Raw genomic sequence first — 19,349 nt, forward strand, 5'->3', positions numbered from 1 at the left:
CCTTCCCCAACACGGGTTTGACTCCGGTTTTGAGATGCTGAAGCCATGTCACTAAATCCTCGACCTCAGAGCGCCGGGCGAAAGCCATCTTGAGGGGCGGAGGAATGAACCCTCGCCAAGAAATGTGCCGCCGCCGCTGCCGCCGCCACCACACCGGTGGAAACCTCGTGCCCTCCCGCCGCCTCTTCTTTCCGGGAACGGCGCGCTTCTTCCGACGCCTGCCCGGCTCTTCAGCGGCCCTGGGAGTGTCCCGCCTCCGACTCGGGCTGTAGCGTCGCCGCCACAGCGAAAGCCGGTCCACCGCAAAGTTCCTCCTCGGCCCCTTCAGCCCCGGCATCAGGGCTGCCTCTCGCTCGCCCAGGCGTGGGGCTTCCCCCCGCCACGGCTCTTGCCGGGCTGCTCCGGATCCGGCTTGGAGACCCCGCCAAGCAGAGCCCTGCAGCTTCGTTAGCGTCCTGCGCGGCAGCCGCCCTGGCGACCCCCCCCCTCCCCGGACAGTCCGCCCTGGGGCTAGCTTCCCCGCTTGCTCGGGCTCCGTCGGTCTGGCAGGCTCTGCCCTAAAATGTGTGGCTCTCCAGCCGTACAGGAGGAGGTAGGTAGTTGGGCACGGATCTCTCTCTCTGCTACTTCGTCCATCTGTGACTTTAAATCCCCCCCCCTTAAAAGGGGTAGTGGGACAGAAGAAATGGGACCAGAAAGAACCAGTGCCCAGTCTGAGGAGCTAGTTTATAACAAACACACCCTTTCACTGGTTGATATGTATGGAATATTATTTTTTCCCTTGAGACCACTGAAATCATTTTTTTTGTTCTTAGACAATGGCCTTCCTTTTTATGGATGGATGGATGGATGGGGAGAGGTGATGGCACCTGATATGGGGCGTCAAACATCATGACCCCCACTGAACTGCAAACATGACATCACGTTCTTATGACAAGAAGAGAAAGTGGTGGCAGAACTATACTAGTGCTAAGGTTAGACTGCCAACTCTGGGGCTGGGGGAAGGGAGGAACCTCAGAAGATAAAATTGTTGACAGAGTTTCGATATGCAGAGTATGGAACATCAGGCTGCTTAAAGAATAAAATAGTTTTTATTTGGAAGAGAAACAACTATGGGGAGAGAGAGAGAGAGAGACTTACAGTCTAACTCAGCCTTTCTCAATTTTTTTATCATTGAGAAATTCTTAAAACATTTTTCAGGTTTCGAGACACCCTAGAAATGGTGCAACCATACAGGACATGGCTGTGTAAATGCCCATCCAGTGCCCTTCTCCTCCCCTCCTCACCCCTTCCAGGCCCATCATTAGCCATTTGGGGGGGAGGATCAACACAACTATATATAGTCATATCACAGGATAAACGTTTAACAATTTTAAAAAAATTAAAAAGTAATTAACCCCTACTCATTAGGAAAACCCTTCCAGGGCCATCAAGAAACTCCAGAGCTTCATGAAACCCTTGTTGAGAAAGCCTGGTCCAATTGTTGTCTGTAGTCATCCTTCTGCTCTTCAGATGTTTTGGAGGCAAACGGGGAAAGTGTGCTTCAACCTACAGGAAGTTTCTTGTTGAGCCAATCAGGACACCGGGGGGATATGTTCTGTATATCATCAGGAAGTTCCTCATCCAGCCTTGCTAAATACACATGGAAATGACAATGACAAAAGTCAACTTGCATTTTTAGTTTCTTTGGCAAGGCACTCCTGTCATTCTCCTTAACCTGAAAAAAGTGAGTGGCACGGGAAGTCTGAGAATTTCTCAGGCTGAACCTTCTTGTGTGCTCCCATCAGAGGAATTAGAAAGGCTCCGTTAGGTGAGGGACACATAGGTCATTTTGGGGACCTTACAACAGAAGCAGCGGCAGAAGGAAATGGGGCAAGTGCATTTCTGGGGGAGGGGGATGGACGACTTTATCTCAAATATCAGTTTTCTGAAAGAAATAAAAACAAATGACACTAACAGTTCATTGAAAATATATATTCTCTGAAAGACCCTATTCTCTGAAAGACACAGCATATTTATTTATCTGTCATTTCACCTCCTTGGAGTCAAGGTGGCAATTAATGCAGCAATCAAGTTGCAGGGGCATTTTATACTTCTTAAGTGTGGCCCCGACTGTGATTATCTGAATCCTCAGATTGGAGCCACACAGAAAGAAATCAGATACTTCTGCAAACTTGAAGGATGCTTCAGCTTGGCGGAAAAATCTGAAACAATAAATAAATGTTTTTTAAAAAATCCCTGTTGATGGGCCTGGTAGGGGAGAAAGAAGCTTATCAGTGGTGGAGAGAACCTTGGGCATGCTGAGAGCTGTGCCAGGTAAGTCCCTAAGATCAGAAGAGAGAGACAGGGAGAGAGAGGCCTTAGTGGGCCTGCCTGGAGCCACTTTAGGCAAACCACTGAGAGAGGCAATGGTGGGGGAGAAGCCTCAGCAGGTATGCCTGGAGCCTGAGACAATGGCAAGTGTCCTCTGAATGTCTCTTGCCTTGAAAACCCTACCAGGTCATCATAAGTCATCTGTGATTTGATGGCAAAAATAAATAAATATATTGTGAAGAAAATATTAGTTCACTTGTACTGCTATGATGCTATGGTATTAATAAGGATACTATGCATATTGTGTGCCCCCCCCCTATAAGATCTGATAGCATTGTATCTATAGCTGTAAACTTTCCAACTAGGATTACCAGTCACCTGGAAGGCCGTGGAGATCTCCTGAAATTACAATTTATCTCCATGCAACAGAGATCTGTTCTCCTAAGGAAAATGGCTGCTTTGGAGGGTGGACTCTATGGCATCACATCCTTTCTAAGCTCCCTTCTGAGGCTATAGTCCTAAATCTTTTGGTTTAGGAGCTGAACCCTTAAAAATGGGGATTTGCTTCAGGTTCATCAATATTTTTGCACTCTTTGGTTCAAACTCTTAACTTTAAGAGTACATTCCATACAGTCTCAATATGCATGAATGTTGACCTTGAGAAATCCAGGGGTCAGTTCACATGTACTGGAACTATGTACACACTGCCACCTTCCATAGCTAATGACCGTGCATGCTGGGATGACCTGTGTGCAGTTGGTAGATATGACTGTAGCATCTATATAGCTGGAAACTTTAAAAAATTCTCTCCAAGAGTGGATTGCATACATTTAAAAGGTACACAAAGTTTCCCCCTGCCCTCCTTGCTAGAAAAATTGCCGGAAACACTTGACCAACAAAGGAAGAGCTGATGCGAATGAGGTAAAGGAAATTCTGATTAAAAGGAAACACGCATGTTCTCCCCAGTTTAGAGCTAACCACAACTTTTATTGCATCAAAGAGGATGTAGAGGTAAGACTTTCTGTCAGATAATTCTTTTAAAATTACACATTTGTAATACTCTTCTTGTTGGATTGCTAAAGCAAATCTTTCTGTCTAAATCTGGAGAGATTTATATCTTTGTTGCCTTTGTTACAGCTGTTTGTTGTTCGCCTACTGGCGATTCTGTTTTCACTATTAACTCAACAGCAATCTGGATTTGTGTGGAAATAAGTATCAGGGTTTGTTTCGGAAGCGCCGGCATATTATAAATGCACTGGTTTTGTGAGTACCACCCTTGTCCCATTTTAGTAAGCTTCCTGGAAGAAGTGTGGATAAAAATGAAATAAAAGATATTTGCATACTTCTTTTTTGAATTACCTCATGTTAAAGGGCCATGCACCAAAATTAAAAACCATACATGTGGGTTGCCATTTAAGGATGTGCTATTGAATATCATGACTGAATCCCAGGACAGCCTGGCTGGTCAAAGAAACTGTGTATGAATCTGCAAATCATGCTGTTTTCTGTTAATACTAGTTGCTAGTTGTTTCACTTGTGTGAGGATGAGGTCTTTGTGATAGGCTACTCGCTCAGGGAATCCAAATCACTCTCCTCCTGTATGAATCTGTCTTATAATATATATGTTTGTGCTGTCAAGTCCCAGCTGACCTATAGTGACCTCAGCAAGGGGCTGTCCAAGCAAGTGAGATGCAGAGGCTTTTGCCATCTGCAGGGCCTTTCCTTGATGGGGCTCCCTTTCAAAGACTGACCCCGCTGGCTTCCAAGATCTGACAAATACCACCCTGCCTGCTCCTTGCCCCCCTAAAGAAAGTCCCAGGAAAAAATGGCTCATTTTTATAAAATATTTGCATGAAATAGGTTAGATTCTCCAGGGACATCTGTCAGTCTTCTATTCTTAGAAATATCAAGGTAGATCACAATTAAAATATTTAAACCCAATAAAATATAAAACAGTATTAAAAACAGGACCACGGTTTTAAAAAAAGCTCTTCTGAATAGCTTTGTTTTCTGAAGAAGGGCAGGATTGGGAGGATTTCCTTGCTTTGTCTTGTAAGGTGTTTCACAAAGTAGAAGGCACAAAAAGGCCCGGTTAGGGGCTGTGACTTGCTTATGGGACGGGATCATCAAAAAGGGCTGTTTACATTAATGGAGTTGACTGAGAGAATAATAGCAGAGATGGCTCCATAAGTATGTGTGTCTCACATGGGAAGATTTACAGGTAATAATCAGCACCTTGAATTGAACTCAGAAGTGGCAACAAGTGAAGTGATTACAAACTGGTTATAAAAAGGTAATTTATTTACTCATAGTTATTTATTCATAGTTATGTATTCATATTTATATAATTCTGATGTCTGAAACATTTTGTACAAGCTGAAGTTTCTGGATTGTCTTCAAGTACGGCCTTCTGCAGACTGATTAAAGTAGTCTAGTCTCAAGGCTACTTGGTTATGGATCCATGTGGCCAGATCAGTTGGGTCAAGCCAGCCTCCATGCCAAATAAATCCTGGATGTATATATGTTTTCAACAGGTTCCCCTCCCCCCGTTGGGCAGTTGTAAATGCTTATTTCCAGGCTAAGTACAGAATATGATGGTTTATATGAGTTGAACCAGTTCTGTGGGAATTTGGAAGTCTACGCATATAATCTCTTTTGGTACAATGGTACACATTTACTCAGTAATTCTTTAACAACCTGTAAGGTAGGCCAGAATTATTATTGCTAGCTTGGGAGCGGAGTTGGCCATCCTAAGGCTGCATAATGAGCTCATAGTTGTAATGTGTACAAACCCAGGAGTTACCATATTTTAAGAACATGCTCAACCATTACACTCAATTTGCAGTAGTATGGGGTTATAATTTGTTCCTGAACTGTGCTCTGTGGCAGTTAATATGTGTAAAAGGCCATGAGTAGCAGAGCTGGGAAAAGTTCCTTGCCTGGTAGCCATTGCCAGAGAAAATGGCAGTCAGCAATTGGGTTAATGGCCTGATTTGGTACAAGGCATCTTCATATATTCATGTTTCCATATGAACAGTGTACATCGATCCTGGAGTATAAAATGTTGGTGATATGCTCTGAAAGAAATCTTTCTGGTCAAACGAGTTTCCTCAAATTTAGTAAGTGGCCTATTTGGTATTTTTTTAGCAGTTGCAAAGAAGTTATCTGCACATGATGTTCTTTCCTGTCATGAAAGCCGGAAGGATAAATGCTGAAGAAATGCCATGTTAGGGAACAATGCTAGAGTTCTGCTGGCTTTTTCTGCTGTTAATGAATAGAACAGAAGCCACAAACTTCAACAGTACAGGTAAGATACTGTAGTATGCTACTTCGCACAGGTCTGGGCTGGTACAGTCCTTTCATGGCATTTTCCACATGGATTAATGCTTTTATGAATTTGAAAAATGGCACTCTCTGTACTGGGATGTTTTGATATGAGCCCTGATTCTTACAAGGGAAGATCCTCAAATAAGCATCTCCCCAGTTGAATGGGTTCCCTTTATAACTTTGGTGGAGCAGCCTAAACTGTCCCCCCCCCCATTCCTATCTTCCGGTCTCTAATTCCATTCTACACTTGGATCTCTGCACAGAGTCATCTGTAAGCAGCCAACATAATATTTCAGCAGTGTCTGTAGAACAGCCGTGAGACAGTTAGATCTGGATTCCTTCTCAACTTCGTCTCAGTTGTTTTGCAAAGAATAATTAATAGTTTATTCATGACTGCCAACAATGGCCATGTTCTTCTGGACTTGCACAGATATGTTTGTCTTTTCAGGATGCCCTCGCAAGCACACGGTCGTGAGGTACCGGGCCATTAGTGACCAGCCATTTGTCTTACCTTGTGATCTGCTTCCTGAAGACCCTGTCTCAATATTTAATACTTCTTGCCATTATGACGGTCAGGTACCATGGTTCTGGCAATCAAGTGAGGGGAAAACCCAGAAGTTTCCCAGCCACAAAACAGTAAAGACTGCTTATTGCGGAGATGTTCTTTGGTTTAATCCAATAAGGGTTCAGGATTCAGGAACGTATTTCTGCGTGAATAGGTTTGTTACCAAGATAGAAGTCCTTTCTGTAATATTTTTTTTAAAAAACCATCAATTTATTTGCCTCCTCATTATAATAATTTCTTTTCTTCCGGACACTTATTTATTTAGTAGAAACTTTTAAGTACTGTTGATATCAGTGGAGATATTATAGCACAAACTTTATTCTGGCTGCTTTGTGCCCTTATTTGTTTGAAATATATATCCAGTCATTTTGTTACTAAGGGCCCTCTACTTCACCTTGCTAAGTGTTGTACTGCAGCCTAAATGCAGCACATTCTAAATGAGGTTATATTCTTTTTACCCAATATAATTCTGCTGGTGATATAATTCTGCTGGTGATTTCAGCTGAATTTCCTTTCTGTGTCATGCAGGGAAAAAAACTGTGTCAAGATTTACATAGATGTTCAAACGAAAGAGATGGCTAATTGTTCAAAAAAATTCAGGAGTGACCTGCGCTTGATTGTTGAAAATGGAGGGACTGTTACTTGTCCCGGGAAAAGCTGTTACAGTCACATTAATACTTCAACAGTTAAATGGTACAAGGTAACCATCACGGTCTTTGGAGTAGGCAAAAGGAGAACTAGACTTTAAATTTTTTTCCTGCCACAACGAAAAATACTTGTTTGGCAGAAAAGGTGGGCCCTTTTGGAATATGAGTTCAAACATATTCTCTAAAGTTTTGATATGACTCTCTGACTTTTGTGAATCTTTGGGAGTGCACAAATTAATAAATGTATTAATTATTGTTTAGAATAGAAAAACTTGGGGTCTAAAGTATAGATATCAGCTGTCAACCCCCTTTGCCACTATGGACTGCTTCTTTTTTCCATCTTGCTTTCCTTCAATGTATATACATAGTGTTTAAACCAACTTGTGTGTGCAGTTGTATGCGCACATGGAAAGAGTTAGCTTGGTATAGTGGTTAAGAGTACGGACTTCTAATCTGGCGAGTCGGGTTTGATTCCACGCTCCCCCACATGCAGCCAGCTGAGTGACCTTGGGCTCTCCACAGCATAGATAAAGCTGTTCTGACCGAGCAGTAATATCAGGGTTCTCTCAACCTCACCCACCTCACAGGGTGTCTGTTGAGACTCCTTCGGGTAGAGAAAAGCGGCATATAAGAACCAACTCATCTTCTTGGGGAATGCTGATGTTTAAGGTGATTCTAAAATGATGGAAACAAGACTAGGGGAGGGAGGAAGATTGTGAGGGAAAGAGACAGAAGCAAGAGGAGGAGGGATATCCTTTTTAAGTTTCTCATGTTTTGATCCGTGTAAATGAGCTGTTTCGGGAATTAGAAAACAGAATAAGAGAAGAGGACCTATAAGAAATTTAGCTACTGTGGTCAGTTGCTGTTTTAATGTATGTATGCCTTTCTCCCTTCATTAGAATGGAAAACGAGTAAAACCTCAAAACAACAGACTGGGTTTGAGATTACAGCATGATAACATTTTATTCCAACCAGCCTATGACCGAGATAGCGGTAATTACACATGTGATTATAAGCTGATGGATGGCAACACCTGGTGGAATATGAGAACGATAGTAAGGGTGGACGTCACATGTAAGTATCTAATAGTTCCGAGACATACATACCATGCTTTATATTCTGGCACTGGGCTGTATTATATATTTTTTCTGCCTCATGTGAGATCTATTTGGTCTTTCACTTCCAATTTTGTCTCTTATGATGTGTATTTGTTTTCACGACATATTCAGAGTGGTTTTTTTCTGTTATACTGCTTCAAACATTTGCAATACTGAAGCTAGTAAGCTGAGGATATGATCTAAGAGACTGCCCTGTATCCTACTGCTCCATTGAGCGAAGCTTGAGCTTTCCTGCAGCTGAAATGGCTGTTCCTCCTATAGAAGAGCTGCTTCAGTTGGATGAAGGCTATTCACACACTAGGATACATCGGCTAGATTTGGTGTAACAGTCATGCATGACCTGCAGATACTCCTCAGTTCCTGTGAGTACAATGTCTGGTTCAGATCATGACTCTGGTATGTGTGAAGAAGGGGCTTCGTTATTTCCTTTCCCTGTTGCAAATTGGAAACTATCCCTGGAAAGGGCCAAATATAGGAGCCCCGTTTCTGTGAGCAGCCCACTGCTGAGCCCATGAGATGTAGTAGTTAAGAGGGGTGGCATTTAATCTGGAGAATTAGGTTCAGTTTCCCACTCCCCCACGTGAAGCCTGCTGGGTGACCTTTTTCCCCACAAAAGTGAGACTGCATTACAACCTTCATGAAAATAATGCCCCCCTCCTGACACTGCGAAGCATGGTGGAAACTCTCCACCTGAGCTACTTAATGTGGAGGCAGTAATCCGGGGTGGACCAGGTCCTGCAGGGAAAATGTTCCCCCATCTGGACCCAGAAACAGGCGGAGGAAACTGCCCCATTGCAAAGAACTGGCAGCTGTCCAGAGCAAAGGTGCGGAAAGAGTTAAGGTGCCCATTGTGGGGAGGGGAAGGGAATGCATGTGTAAGCCACCTGGAGACTCCTTTGGGTAGAGAAAACGGGGCATAAAAACTTAATTTTCTTCTTCCCTAACTGTGTTCTCCACAGTGTGTGAATAGGAACTTCTTCCAGCCTAAAGTACGTATTAGGATGTCACCTACTCTAGTTGCAAATGATCATTGAAGAAGTAGCTGCTTCTCAGCCCATGTCGACATGACATTCAGCTGCTGTCAGGAGATGTGTGAAGATGCTTACAGTCTTTGTTTAAAGAGCAAAGCATGCATATTGGCACAAAAATAGGTCTGGAATAAATCACAGAAAAGGAAGAGCTTAATTATGCATTATAACTTTGGTATTTTAAACAACTTTTTGCTTCTTTTTTTTTATATCCCCACCCCCATTGCAAGCAAGCAGTTCAACTTTTCACCAGTAGGGTTAAAAACAGCACATGAGTGGTAGTAAAGAAATACTCTGAGGTGTACTTTTTTAAAAGTACATTGGAATGCCAACAAATGTGTGATTCAAGTAGGACATATCTAAGTCAGATCTTGGTGCTGGATCACATGATCTTGAATGAAGATGTATTTATCCCTCACAACCTAAACACTAATGTTAACTAATTTGTGTACAGTCATTCTAGGAACAGTTTGCCTGACCAAAAACACCAAAATGGCTTTGTATAGTGATCACTGTTGGCTGGCTGTGACCATTCAATAGGCAGTTTGTGCCTATAATTTCTGGACAGATTTTCACTCGTCAGAGTGTAGTGCTAAAGCAGGCCACAGATGGTACAAGCTAAGGACATTGGCATCTAATGGTAACCCCCTAATATATTTTATACTTTCACATCCTTCTCATTTTGCAGCAAATGATTCGGACAACCCCCCAATCGTTCTGGATCCTGCTGGTGAGAAAAACCTTGAAGTAGACCTTGGTAAGCTGGTGGATTCCATTTTTAACCTGTTTTGTAGTCTAGAAAGAAGGCAGATGGCATTGCTGGAACTGCTTCCTCCATGCATGCTCGTGACTTTAAGTGATGTCCTGCAGGCAGAATGCTGTGCCTTTCAAAGATGGGACTTCCCAGTCATCGTGCTGAGTCCCGAAGGTGACCAGATTTTAACATTGGTAAAGTGGGACACCATTGACCAGGGGGGTTCTTGATTAAAAATTTGGTCTATATGGAGCAACAAAAGGTTTCATAGAATGCATAGAATGCAAAAATAATATTGTAATATATATATATATATATATATATTTAATTTCAACATAAGTACAATTTGCCAGGTGCCCCCAAATGTCCCTCCAAAAGTGGGACAATCTGGTCACCTTACCCCCCCCCACACACACACACATACACACACGCCTGAAACGGCTAAAAATTCTTTCTAATTCAGTCTGTGTGTGGGAAACATCTTTGTTGATTTTGGTGTTTTTTCTTTCCTATTTCTCCAGGGCAACCTCTTGAGCTTAAATGCCAAGTAAAATTTGACTTCCATAGTAATGCTTCATCTGTAGTACAGTGGTACAGACAAAAGGAGCTGGTTTACGAAAACAGGTATGGGGATTATCTAACTTGAAAATAATCATATCAATGTCTTCATAGTTCCAGGAACTGAAGAAAAAAGAGTGCATTAAAAACTGTGGGGTTAGTTGTTTTTCACCATCTGGGAATGTTTTATGATTGTAATTTAATTGTTTTAAGATGGGGTTTTATTATGGACTGTTATTTTTATGCTGTAACCCGCCATGAGCCAGCTTGTCTGGGAGCGGCGGGCAATAAGTTCAATTAATAAATAATAAATAAATAAGGATAAGGAGAATGAGTCAATTTCCACTTTCCTGACCACTGTCACAGTGGCCCTGTTCCTTATCAACCCTTCTTTTTATTCCATTTAGTTTTTTCCCGAATAAACTAGGAGGTGAAACCTTCATTGACACCTTCTGGCTGGATGAAGTGACTGAAAAGGATTTATGCACAGCCTTTGTCTGTCTGGCTAAAAACTCGGCTGGGGAGTCGGTGGGGCAATTCAGACTGATGAGGAGAAAGAAAACAGGTATCACTGCCAAATAACCTTTCATACTGTTGGTCACATTTGGGATGACACTGCTCATCTTTTAAGAACATTGATTTTTCTAATTATCAGAGGCCTTTAGAGAGAAGAAAGAAGGCATCATTCTCCTCCCTACCATAACCTAAATCATGACAAAATGATTAGAGTGTTGGACTGCGATCTGGGAGGCTCAGATTTGAATCCCTACTCTGCTGTGGAAATTCACTAGATGACTTTGGGCCTGTCACACTTTCAGCTTATCCTACTTTACAGGGCTGTTGATGGTAGGATAACATTCTATGTAGGACTGCCTTGAAAAGTGTTTGGAAACGTCAGTCCCTGGACATTGACTAGAGCAGTGGTCCCCAACCTTTTTATCACCAGGGACCGGTCAACGCTTAACAATTTTACTGAGGCCCGGGGGGGGGGTAGTCTTTTGCTGAGGGACGCTGATGTCACCTGAACCCCTGCTCCACTTGCTTTCCCGCCGGTGCCCCTGACTTCCTGCTGCCCGCTGGGGGGCGCTGCCAGCAGCAGCTGCATAGTTCCACGTCAAGGGGGAGCCCCAGCCATGCCGCTGGAGAGCACCAAAGTGCGGCAGAGTGGCAGGGCGGCCCCGAGGCAGCAGCCGGGGAGGAGGATGAAGAGGAGCTGCGGCCCGGTACCGACTGATCCACGGACCGGTCCTGGTCCCCGGACCGGGGGTTGGGGACCACTGGACTAGAGTACCTCAGAAGGATCATATCATTTCAGTCTTGGCACATCTATACTGGTTGAATCTGTTTCTAAGCCCAATCTGCGCTTGGCTTTTAAACTCATATATGGATTGGGACCGCTTACTCCCTTATGAATCTACCAGCTGTTATGGTCATCTTCTGTAGCAATGCTTTGGGTGTTCTTGCCTTGTGAGATTAGGTAGGTGGCAATGGTCTTCCCATAGCCTAGTCAAGGCTATGGTCTTCCCAGTTGCAATGTACGGCTGTGAAAGTTGGACCGAACATCAAAGAATTGAGGCTTTTGAACTCTGGTGCTGGAGAAGACTCTTGCGAGTCCCTTGGACTGCAAGGCGAACAAACCGGTCAGTCCTAGAGGAGATCAGCCCTGCTCCTTAGAAGGCCAGATCCTGAAGATGAAACTCAAATACTTTGGCCACCTCATGAGAAGGAAGGACTCCCTGGAGAAGAGCCTAATGCTGGGAGTGATCGAGGGCAAAAGAAGAAGGGGACGACAGACAATGAGGTGGCTGGATGGAGTCACTGAAGCAGTCGGTGAGAACTTAAATGGACTCCGGGGAATGGTAGAGGACAGGAAGGCCTGGAGGATCATTGTCCATGGGGTCGTGAAGGGTCAGACACAACTTCGCAACTAGCAACAACAATGTAGGAGAGGGCCTTTTTGGTCGTGGCACCAAAACCCTGTAGCTATCTCCCCAGAGACTGTCCCTTTTTGTTGTCTTGCCAGTGGGTGAAGACATTTTTGTTTCATCTGGACAGACAAGACAGATCTTTATTATGGTCATAGACCAGCAAAGTAAGAATTAGCAATCAATCAATCCGTTACAAAACATAATAGAGCTAAAAACATAGATTTGCTCATAATATTAAATTATATAAAATAGTTTTGACCATAAAACTGCTAATACATATAGGAAATATCTGGGGTAGATGAATTATGTCTCTTCCCTGTCATATGTTTTAATAGTTGTTTTTATGTTTTGTGGGTGGCTTTTAGATTGGTTTTAATTGTTTTATTGTGTGTTTTTCTTTGTGTATAAGTAGGGTTGCCAACCTTCAGGTGACACCTGGAGATCTCCTGATTTTACAATTGATCTCCACATGACCATGATCAATTTCCCCTGGATAAAATGGTGGCTTCGCAGGGTGGAGCCTATGGTATTATACACTGCTGAAGTCCCTCCCTTCCCCAAACCAAAAGTATTTCCTAACCCAGAGCTAGCAACATTATTTCTAGAACACGTATTTATTATGTTTTTAACCTGCTAGCTGCCCTGGTGGCCTGCATGAGAACAGAAAGGCAGGGTACACGTTTTGTTTTAAACTGGTATCTGCAAACGCCATGTTTTGGTCTCTCATAGCTCTTGCCATTCTTGTAGAGCTGCTAAACGTTTTTTGAAGTGCTCTTTTTTTTTCTTTAGTCACACTCCTGCTCGCTTTATGCTGTGCAATTACTATTCTGGTTGGACTATTTTTGGGAAGTGTACTTGCTTACCAACACTGGATTGAAATAGTGCTGCTATATCGAAATTACCTGGCCAAAGATGAAACTACGGGTGGTAAGAACATGAGAACTATCACGTTTTATGTCTTGTGTGATATTTTGTTATTAGTCTTGGTTATTTTAAGAGTAGTCTTTTTATCTGCAAGCCAAAAGAAATGCTACAATAAAATGTAGTATCTTGTGTTCCTTGGTTAGGTAGTTGAAAGGACTGTGGTGGACCACCTCCTGGCATACTTGAAGGAAGCTTCGGTCCTCAACCCATGCCAGTCGGGCTTCTGTCCTGGCTATGGGGAGGAGATGGTGTTGGTTGCCTTGGTGGATGATCTCTAGTGCCAACTTGTGATGCTTGATCTATTGGCTGCGTCTGACATGATCAACCACAAGTTGTTGGCTCACCACCTCACCAAGGCTGGAATTCAGGGGACATCCCTTCAGTGGCTGCGCACCTTTCTCCAGAACTGGACACAAAGGGTGGCGGTGAGGGAGGAATTGTCACGCCCTTATCAACTCCCTTGTGGGGTCCCTCAGGGTGTGGTTCTTTCTCCTATACTGATTAGCATCTTTATGTGCCCTCTGGCAAACGTTGGTCCAGAGTTATGGGCTGGGTTGTCAGTTCTGGCCTGGATCAAGTTTAAGGTTTTGGTTTTGACCTTCAAGGCTATCTGTGGCTTGGGCCCTGCCCGTCTGAGGGACTGCTTGCCTGCTTATCCCCCCCTGCAGAACACTTCGCTCTGTGGGTGTGAATCTCTTGAGGGTCCCTGGCCCTAAGGAAATGTGCCTAGCCTCGACCAGGGCCAGGCCTTCTCAGTCCTGGCCCAACCTGGTGGAATGAGCTCCCAGGAGAACTGAGAGCCCTGACAGAGCTATCACAGTCCACAGGGCCTGCAAAATGAAGCTCTGCTGCCAGGTCTTAATTATGCAACTAGAAATATATTTGCTTTGTGGAAGACCCTCAGAAATATTTATCTATCCCATTCTGTTGCATTATCTCAGTGACTCCTCCTTTCTGCCCTGTTTTGATTGTTACTTTTATGTTTTTGTTTGTGTTTGTGTGTTTTAGATTTTTAAAATGTTTTAATTGTTGGTTTTAACGGTTTTTAAATGTGATTTTTAGTGAATTGGCCGCTTTGATCGGTCGGATGAAGGCAGAAATGCAAGCTATAAGTCTTGTAAATAAAATAAATAATCAGTGTAGTCATTATCCTAGCAAGATAATAGATAATAGATCTAATGGGCAGCAGCAAATTCCCAGATGGGTTATCTGCTCACTTTTTGCTAAGTCCCCTTGAAGATTGAAGGCTTGGTGGTGATGTAGAAGACTGACTTTTCTGGATGATTTGTTCCTGAATGAAAGCATTGAGACATTATGTGTTTGGCTACCTCATTCAAGGCTTATTTTTATTAGCTTGTTATATATTAATGTGTAGAGCCTCTTGTGGCGCAGAATGGTAAGGCAGCAGACATGCAGTCTGCCTATGAGGCTGGGAGTTCGATCCCAGTAGCCGGCTCAAGGTTGACTCAGCCTTCCATCCTTCCGAGGTTGGTAAAATGAGCACCCAGCTTGCTGGGGGGTAAACGGTAATGACTGGGGAAGGCACTGGCAAACCACCCCGTATTGAGTCTGCCATGAAAACGCTAGAGGGCGTCACCCCAAGGGTCAGACATGACCCGGTGCTTGCAGCGGGGATACCTTTACCTTTACCTTTTATATTAATGTGTATTTAGACAGGTATATTTGTCATGTGAAGTTGCTAGTTCAAGTAGAGCAGATAGACATTGATACTGGAAGAGGTTGAGAGGATATTTCAGTTTTTGTAGGTGGAAGAGATGGTGACAACAGGAAACGTACACCTCTCCTGCTCTAAAGTAACCTCTACTGTTTCGTGCCTCTTGTGTTATAGTGGCCTCTATTGGTGATATGAAGAAATATGATAATTCTGGATGGGTAATCATGTTGTTCTGCAGCGGCAAAATAAAGTAGGAGTCTTGTCACTCCTTCGAGGCTAGATACATTTTTTTCTTTTAGTTTTTAAAGTGTCACTGGACTCTTGTTTTATTTTGCAGGTCTGTTACTGTTTGATAGGATTTGAAGAACCTTCTTACAGAGCTGCAGTAAATGTCTGAGAGATGATGTTTCATGGGTCGTGCTTTGCTTGTGAAGAATGCAGGCGTGTGTCCTGGGCTGGGCATTCGACCAGGATTGGGGATAGTTGGATTAAAATCCCTGCTAAGACATCCCACTGGGCAATCTTTCTCAGCCTAACTTAAGTGCCTGGGCAAACATCCCACCAACCAATCGCACATGTACTGAGTATTAGCAGCACTGTTCTGTATGATATCCCAGTGTTATCTTTCTCTGAATACAAATGGAATAAGAAGACAGAGAGAGAGAGAGAGAGAGAGAGAGAGAGAGAGAGCAAAATCACATGGGCTGAAGAGACCAGGAAATACAAAATTGGTTCAACTTTTACTTTTTGCAGTTCAAAGCAGTTATAGAGATGGAGATCAGGCTGAGGAAGAAGACTGACATAGCAAGTCTTCAACCCTTCCCTCTTTTTTTCTTCAAAATCTCCCCCTCCCCCAATACATACTCCCTCAGTTTCTCTCTTCAAGTTGCATTTTTGCTGCCATATTTGTCCATGCAGGGGATATAGCAGCTGGACCATTCCGGTAACCAGCACAGAAGGAAAAGCTTAAAATGGGATAAAATATTCCATTCTCAGCACCAGTTATCTAATGTAATTCAGGCCTCCCCAGAGCTTCAAAAATAATACACAATCTAATATATACTTGTGGGAGCTTTAGGGATTCCCCAGAGTCTTGTTTTATCTTGAATGGATGAAGTTGCTACGCCGCTCTCCAACATATCTGACAGAGGCCTTTCACATCCCCTGCTATCTGATCCTTTTAACTGTAGATGCCAGGGACTGAATCTGGGGGCTTCTGAAGGCAAAGAAGGTTCTTTGCTATTGATCTCCAGCTTTTATTAAGGTCATCGCTGAAGGGAGATGTCCTTTCATGTCTGTTTAGTGTTTTTCTTACCACTGTTCTAGTGTTTGCGTATTTTATGAGGGGAGAATGAACGCAAGTCTACTTCATCCCCTGTCATGGCAGATTCTTCCACAGTCCCAGAACATTATTATCTTTTCCTCGCATTATGCTGTTTTTGTCTTTGTGGTTTGATTCTAGATAGCAAAGAATTTGATGCATTTGTGTCGTATGCAAAACCAGACATCCTTGAATCAGACCCAGTGTCGCTGAGTGAGGAACAGTTTGCCTTGGAGATTCTTCCTCAGGTTTTAGAAAACAAATATGGATATAAGCTGTGCTTCGTAGAACGGGACATTCTTCCAGGAGGAGGTAACACCTTATGTAGCAAAATAATAGCTATGTAAAAGGTCTTTGAATTTAGAAATGCTAACTTTCGAAATCCCACTGGCGTGATTGGCTCATTTTAAGAAACTGGTTTCCAGGCTTTTTCTCCCTTTCTCACTTTGTACCTCAAAAATACTGGTGTATTCACCAGCAGTTCCTGATGAATTTAGTGCTACTACTGTATGATTTGTCCTTGGCCAATTAACCCTGGGTAAAGAAATTCCTGGAGATCTGGGGTAGAACTTGGGAAGGACAGAGTCTGAGGAGGGGAAGGAGCTCAGCAGGAAAATGATTCCATTCAGCCCACCTTCTGAAGTGGCTGTTTTCTTCAGAAAGCTAAGCAGAGCTGGCTCTGGTCAGCACTGGGATGGGAGACCACCAAGGAAGTCCAGAGTCATTACTACTCAGAGATAGGCAATGGCAAGCCACCTTGGAACTTCTCTTTCTAGGAAAACACAGGAAGGGTCAGACTGCTGCCCCCCTACTACTCCCAAATTCTCCACTACTCCCCTGGATCTTTTCATTGCCCCCCCCAGGGGGCATTCTACCCATTTTGGAAACCCCTAGTATAAGGGACCTCATCTGGAAGGAGCCATTTTATATAATCCATCTTGAGACTCAATGAGAAAGGCGGACCATAAATGACAGAAGTAAATAAATGAATATGTCAATGATGGTTATTTATTTTCCCAGTGTACACTGATGATGTTGTAAATGCTGTCAAAAGGAGCAGACGGACAGTGGTGATCTTAAGCCCGAGCTATGTCAATGGGCCAGCTATGTTCGAACTTGAAGCAGCAGTCAAAACCGCTTTGGAATTTACTACAGTAAAAGTCATTCTGATCGAGTTCAAGCCTTGTCAGGAGCCACAGTCATTACCTTGCAAGGTAAAGAAAGCCCTCAGGATCTTGCCCAGGATTACCTGGAAAATGTCTGCCTCTCCTGCTGGCAATAAGCATTTCTGGAAACGACTACACTATCACATGCCAGTGAAACACATGAAAGGATCTGAGGATAAGAACCTTCATACTTTCCTCTCACTAGCTACTGGACCTGATGGCAAGTAACCGCTGCATTAAGAAATGCAAATCTGTTTACGAAAAAAAGGGACTTTCCTAAACTCTCCAGGATAATAACTCAGCACTTCTGAGCACATGCTATGCTTGTATGTTCAGTCCCTGGCTTCTTAAAGGATGTTAAATGACAAAGCTTTAAAGGATCTCTAAGACAATGGACAGCCATTGGCAATAACAGGATTAAATTAGATGGGTTGTCATAATCAATATATGGTAGCTTCGTGTTATCAAATCATATCATACCATATATATTATTAACTTGGTGTGCTGGGGGACAACTCCTTTCAAAATACTCAGCAACAAGCAGATTCTTGCCCATTAAGTAGAACACATTCCGCATAATGGGCATGGTGACTGGTGAGGGCTGGCACTGAGCCCCGCTCAGTCTGCCACCGTTGCTATCCATCTTCGGTGCCCAGCCCTGCTCCTGGACCATTGCTGCACTCAGCTCTGCTTGGTGCGCCACCTCTGCCACCCATCTTGGGTGCCTGGCCCCAGACCATGGCCGTGGTGAGGGCTCCTCACATCACCACCGAGCTTCCACCACAGCCTCTGCCTCTGCTGTTGGTCGCCCCCCTGCCGGCTGCCTCCTGCCTCTTATACTGTGCTTGGGGGCTGGGACAGATGGATGTCACTTTCATGATGATTTCCGTTTCCCCAAGGGCACCTTAAGATGTGTTTCCACATCAAAAAGAAGGCAATTGGTTCAGAGCCCTGGAGGGGAGTTGGGCCTTTGGGGGCTAGTTGCCACAGGAGTTGTTAGGGCTGTCTCTTCTGGCAGCTTCTGAGCTACTGCATGTTTCTGCAAAATGTAGATAAGAGATTCCCTGCCATATTCACTGGGGGCTGGACAGGGAGACAGTGAAGAGAGATCCTTGGAGGAAAAGTGAAATGGAATAGTTCTATATATTAATGGAAGGATTTCTTTAATTTCTTAGCTTTTATGTATCTAATGCTTATGTGTCCACCTTTCTCCTGTACATCAAGTTTTCTAGAGACTGCTGTTGTTTTTTACACAATGGACCTTATTGCTAGTATTCACAAAAGTTCCTTTAAATTTTATTTATTTATTTATAATTTATATCAAAAGGAATTATGATGTTTTAAAAAAGATATTGCTTAGTAATTCTCAAGGAGATTATTAGAAAGGTGCTATGGCATTTTTTTGCATGTTGTTGTTATTATTATCTTTATCTGACTAATGCACCTGGTGAAGTAAATAGAAAAAGACAGTCTGGTCTAGTGGTTAAAATGTTGACTTAGGATCTGAGGAATCCAGGTTTGAGTCCCTGTCTGCCATGGAAGCTTTCTGGGTGACCCTAGGCCACAGGGTTGTTGTGAGGATAAAACTGAAAATACTGTTATTTTGTGGACTCCATTGGGGAGAAATATGGAGTAGAAATGAAGTAAAATAAATAAAATGAAAGCTTAAAAACCATCTCTGGAGTTGTTATTATTATTTATGTATACAGTTACAGAACAGGATATAAAAATTAGACATAGTAAAACATTAATATTTTAAAACATATTGCAGGTGTAGAGAGTAAAATTAGTCATTGTAAAAAAAAAAAAGAAAAGAAAAGTGAAAGGTATTTGGTTTCCTTTTGATGGCCTTGAATAATGTAGGCACGAAATTTCACTGTCAGTAGAGAGACTTGAGGCTCGTCACCCCTGAGAAGCTCTCTGGAGTTATATACCATTCTTCAAGGTTGTGAGTACGGATGCTTGTTTAGGAGAAGGGATGAGAGTCCTATTGGGCTTTCTGGTCTGTTGCTGCTCCAGCCACCC

The 19,349-nt window shown here is 43.2% G+C and overlaps 1 protein-coding gene across 2 annotated transcripts; it reads left to right on the forward strand.

Moving 5' to 3' along the window:
- Nucleotides 1-3,285: 3,285 nt before the first annotated feature.
- Nucleotides 3,286-18,999, forward strand: IL18RAP (interleukin 18 receptor accessory protein). Of its 2 annotated transcripts, none has more exons than XM_077343566.1 (11): nucleotides 3,286-3,324; nucleotides 5,461-5,620; nucleotides 6,089-6,359; nucleotides 6,734-6,905; nucleotides 7,752-7,926; nucleotides 9,687-9,755; nucleotides 10,274-10,376; nucleotides 10,718-10,875; nucleotides 13,028-13,165; nucleotides 16,300-16,470; nucleotides 17,179-18,999. In XM_077343566.1, the coding sequence occupies exons 2-11, from the start codon at nucleotides 5,551-5,553 to the stop codon at nucleotides 17,550-17,552; spliced, it is 1,701 nt and encodes a 566-aa protein (XP_077199681.1). In that variant the 5' UTR covers nucleotides 3,286-3,324; nucleotides 5,461-5,550; the 3' UTR covers nucleotides 17,553-18,999. The 2 variants fall into 2 exon arrangements, with proteins under 2 accessions (XP_077199681.1, XP_077199682.1); XM_077343567.1 differs by lacking the exon at nucleotides 3,286-3,324 and adding an exon at nucleotides 3,984-4,606.
- The last annotated feature ends 350 nt before the right edge of the window (nucleotides 19,000-19,349 follow it).

Source organism: Paroedura picta, chromosome 6 (genome assembly GCF_049243985.1).
Source record: "Paroedura picta isolate Pp20150507F chromosome 6, Ppicta_v3.0, whole genome shotgun sequence".
NCBI lineage: Eukaryota > Metazoa > Chordata > Lepidosauria > Squamata > Gekkonidae > Paroedura > Paroedura picta.

Coding starts and splice junctions, on each gene's coding strand:
- IL18RAP (XM_077343566.1), top strand. CDS start 5,551: ATGCTAGAGTTCTGCTGGCTTTTTCTGCTGTTAATGAATAGAACAGAA. Junction 5,621..6,088: donor CACAAACTTCAACAGTACAG/GTAAGATACTGT, acceptor TTGTCTTTTCAG/GATGCCCTCGCAAGCACACG. Junction 16,471..17,178: donor GGACATTCTTCCAGGAGGAG/GTAACACCTTAT, acceptor TTATTTTCCCAG/TGTACACTGATGATGTTGTA.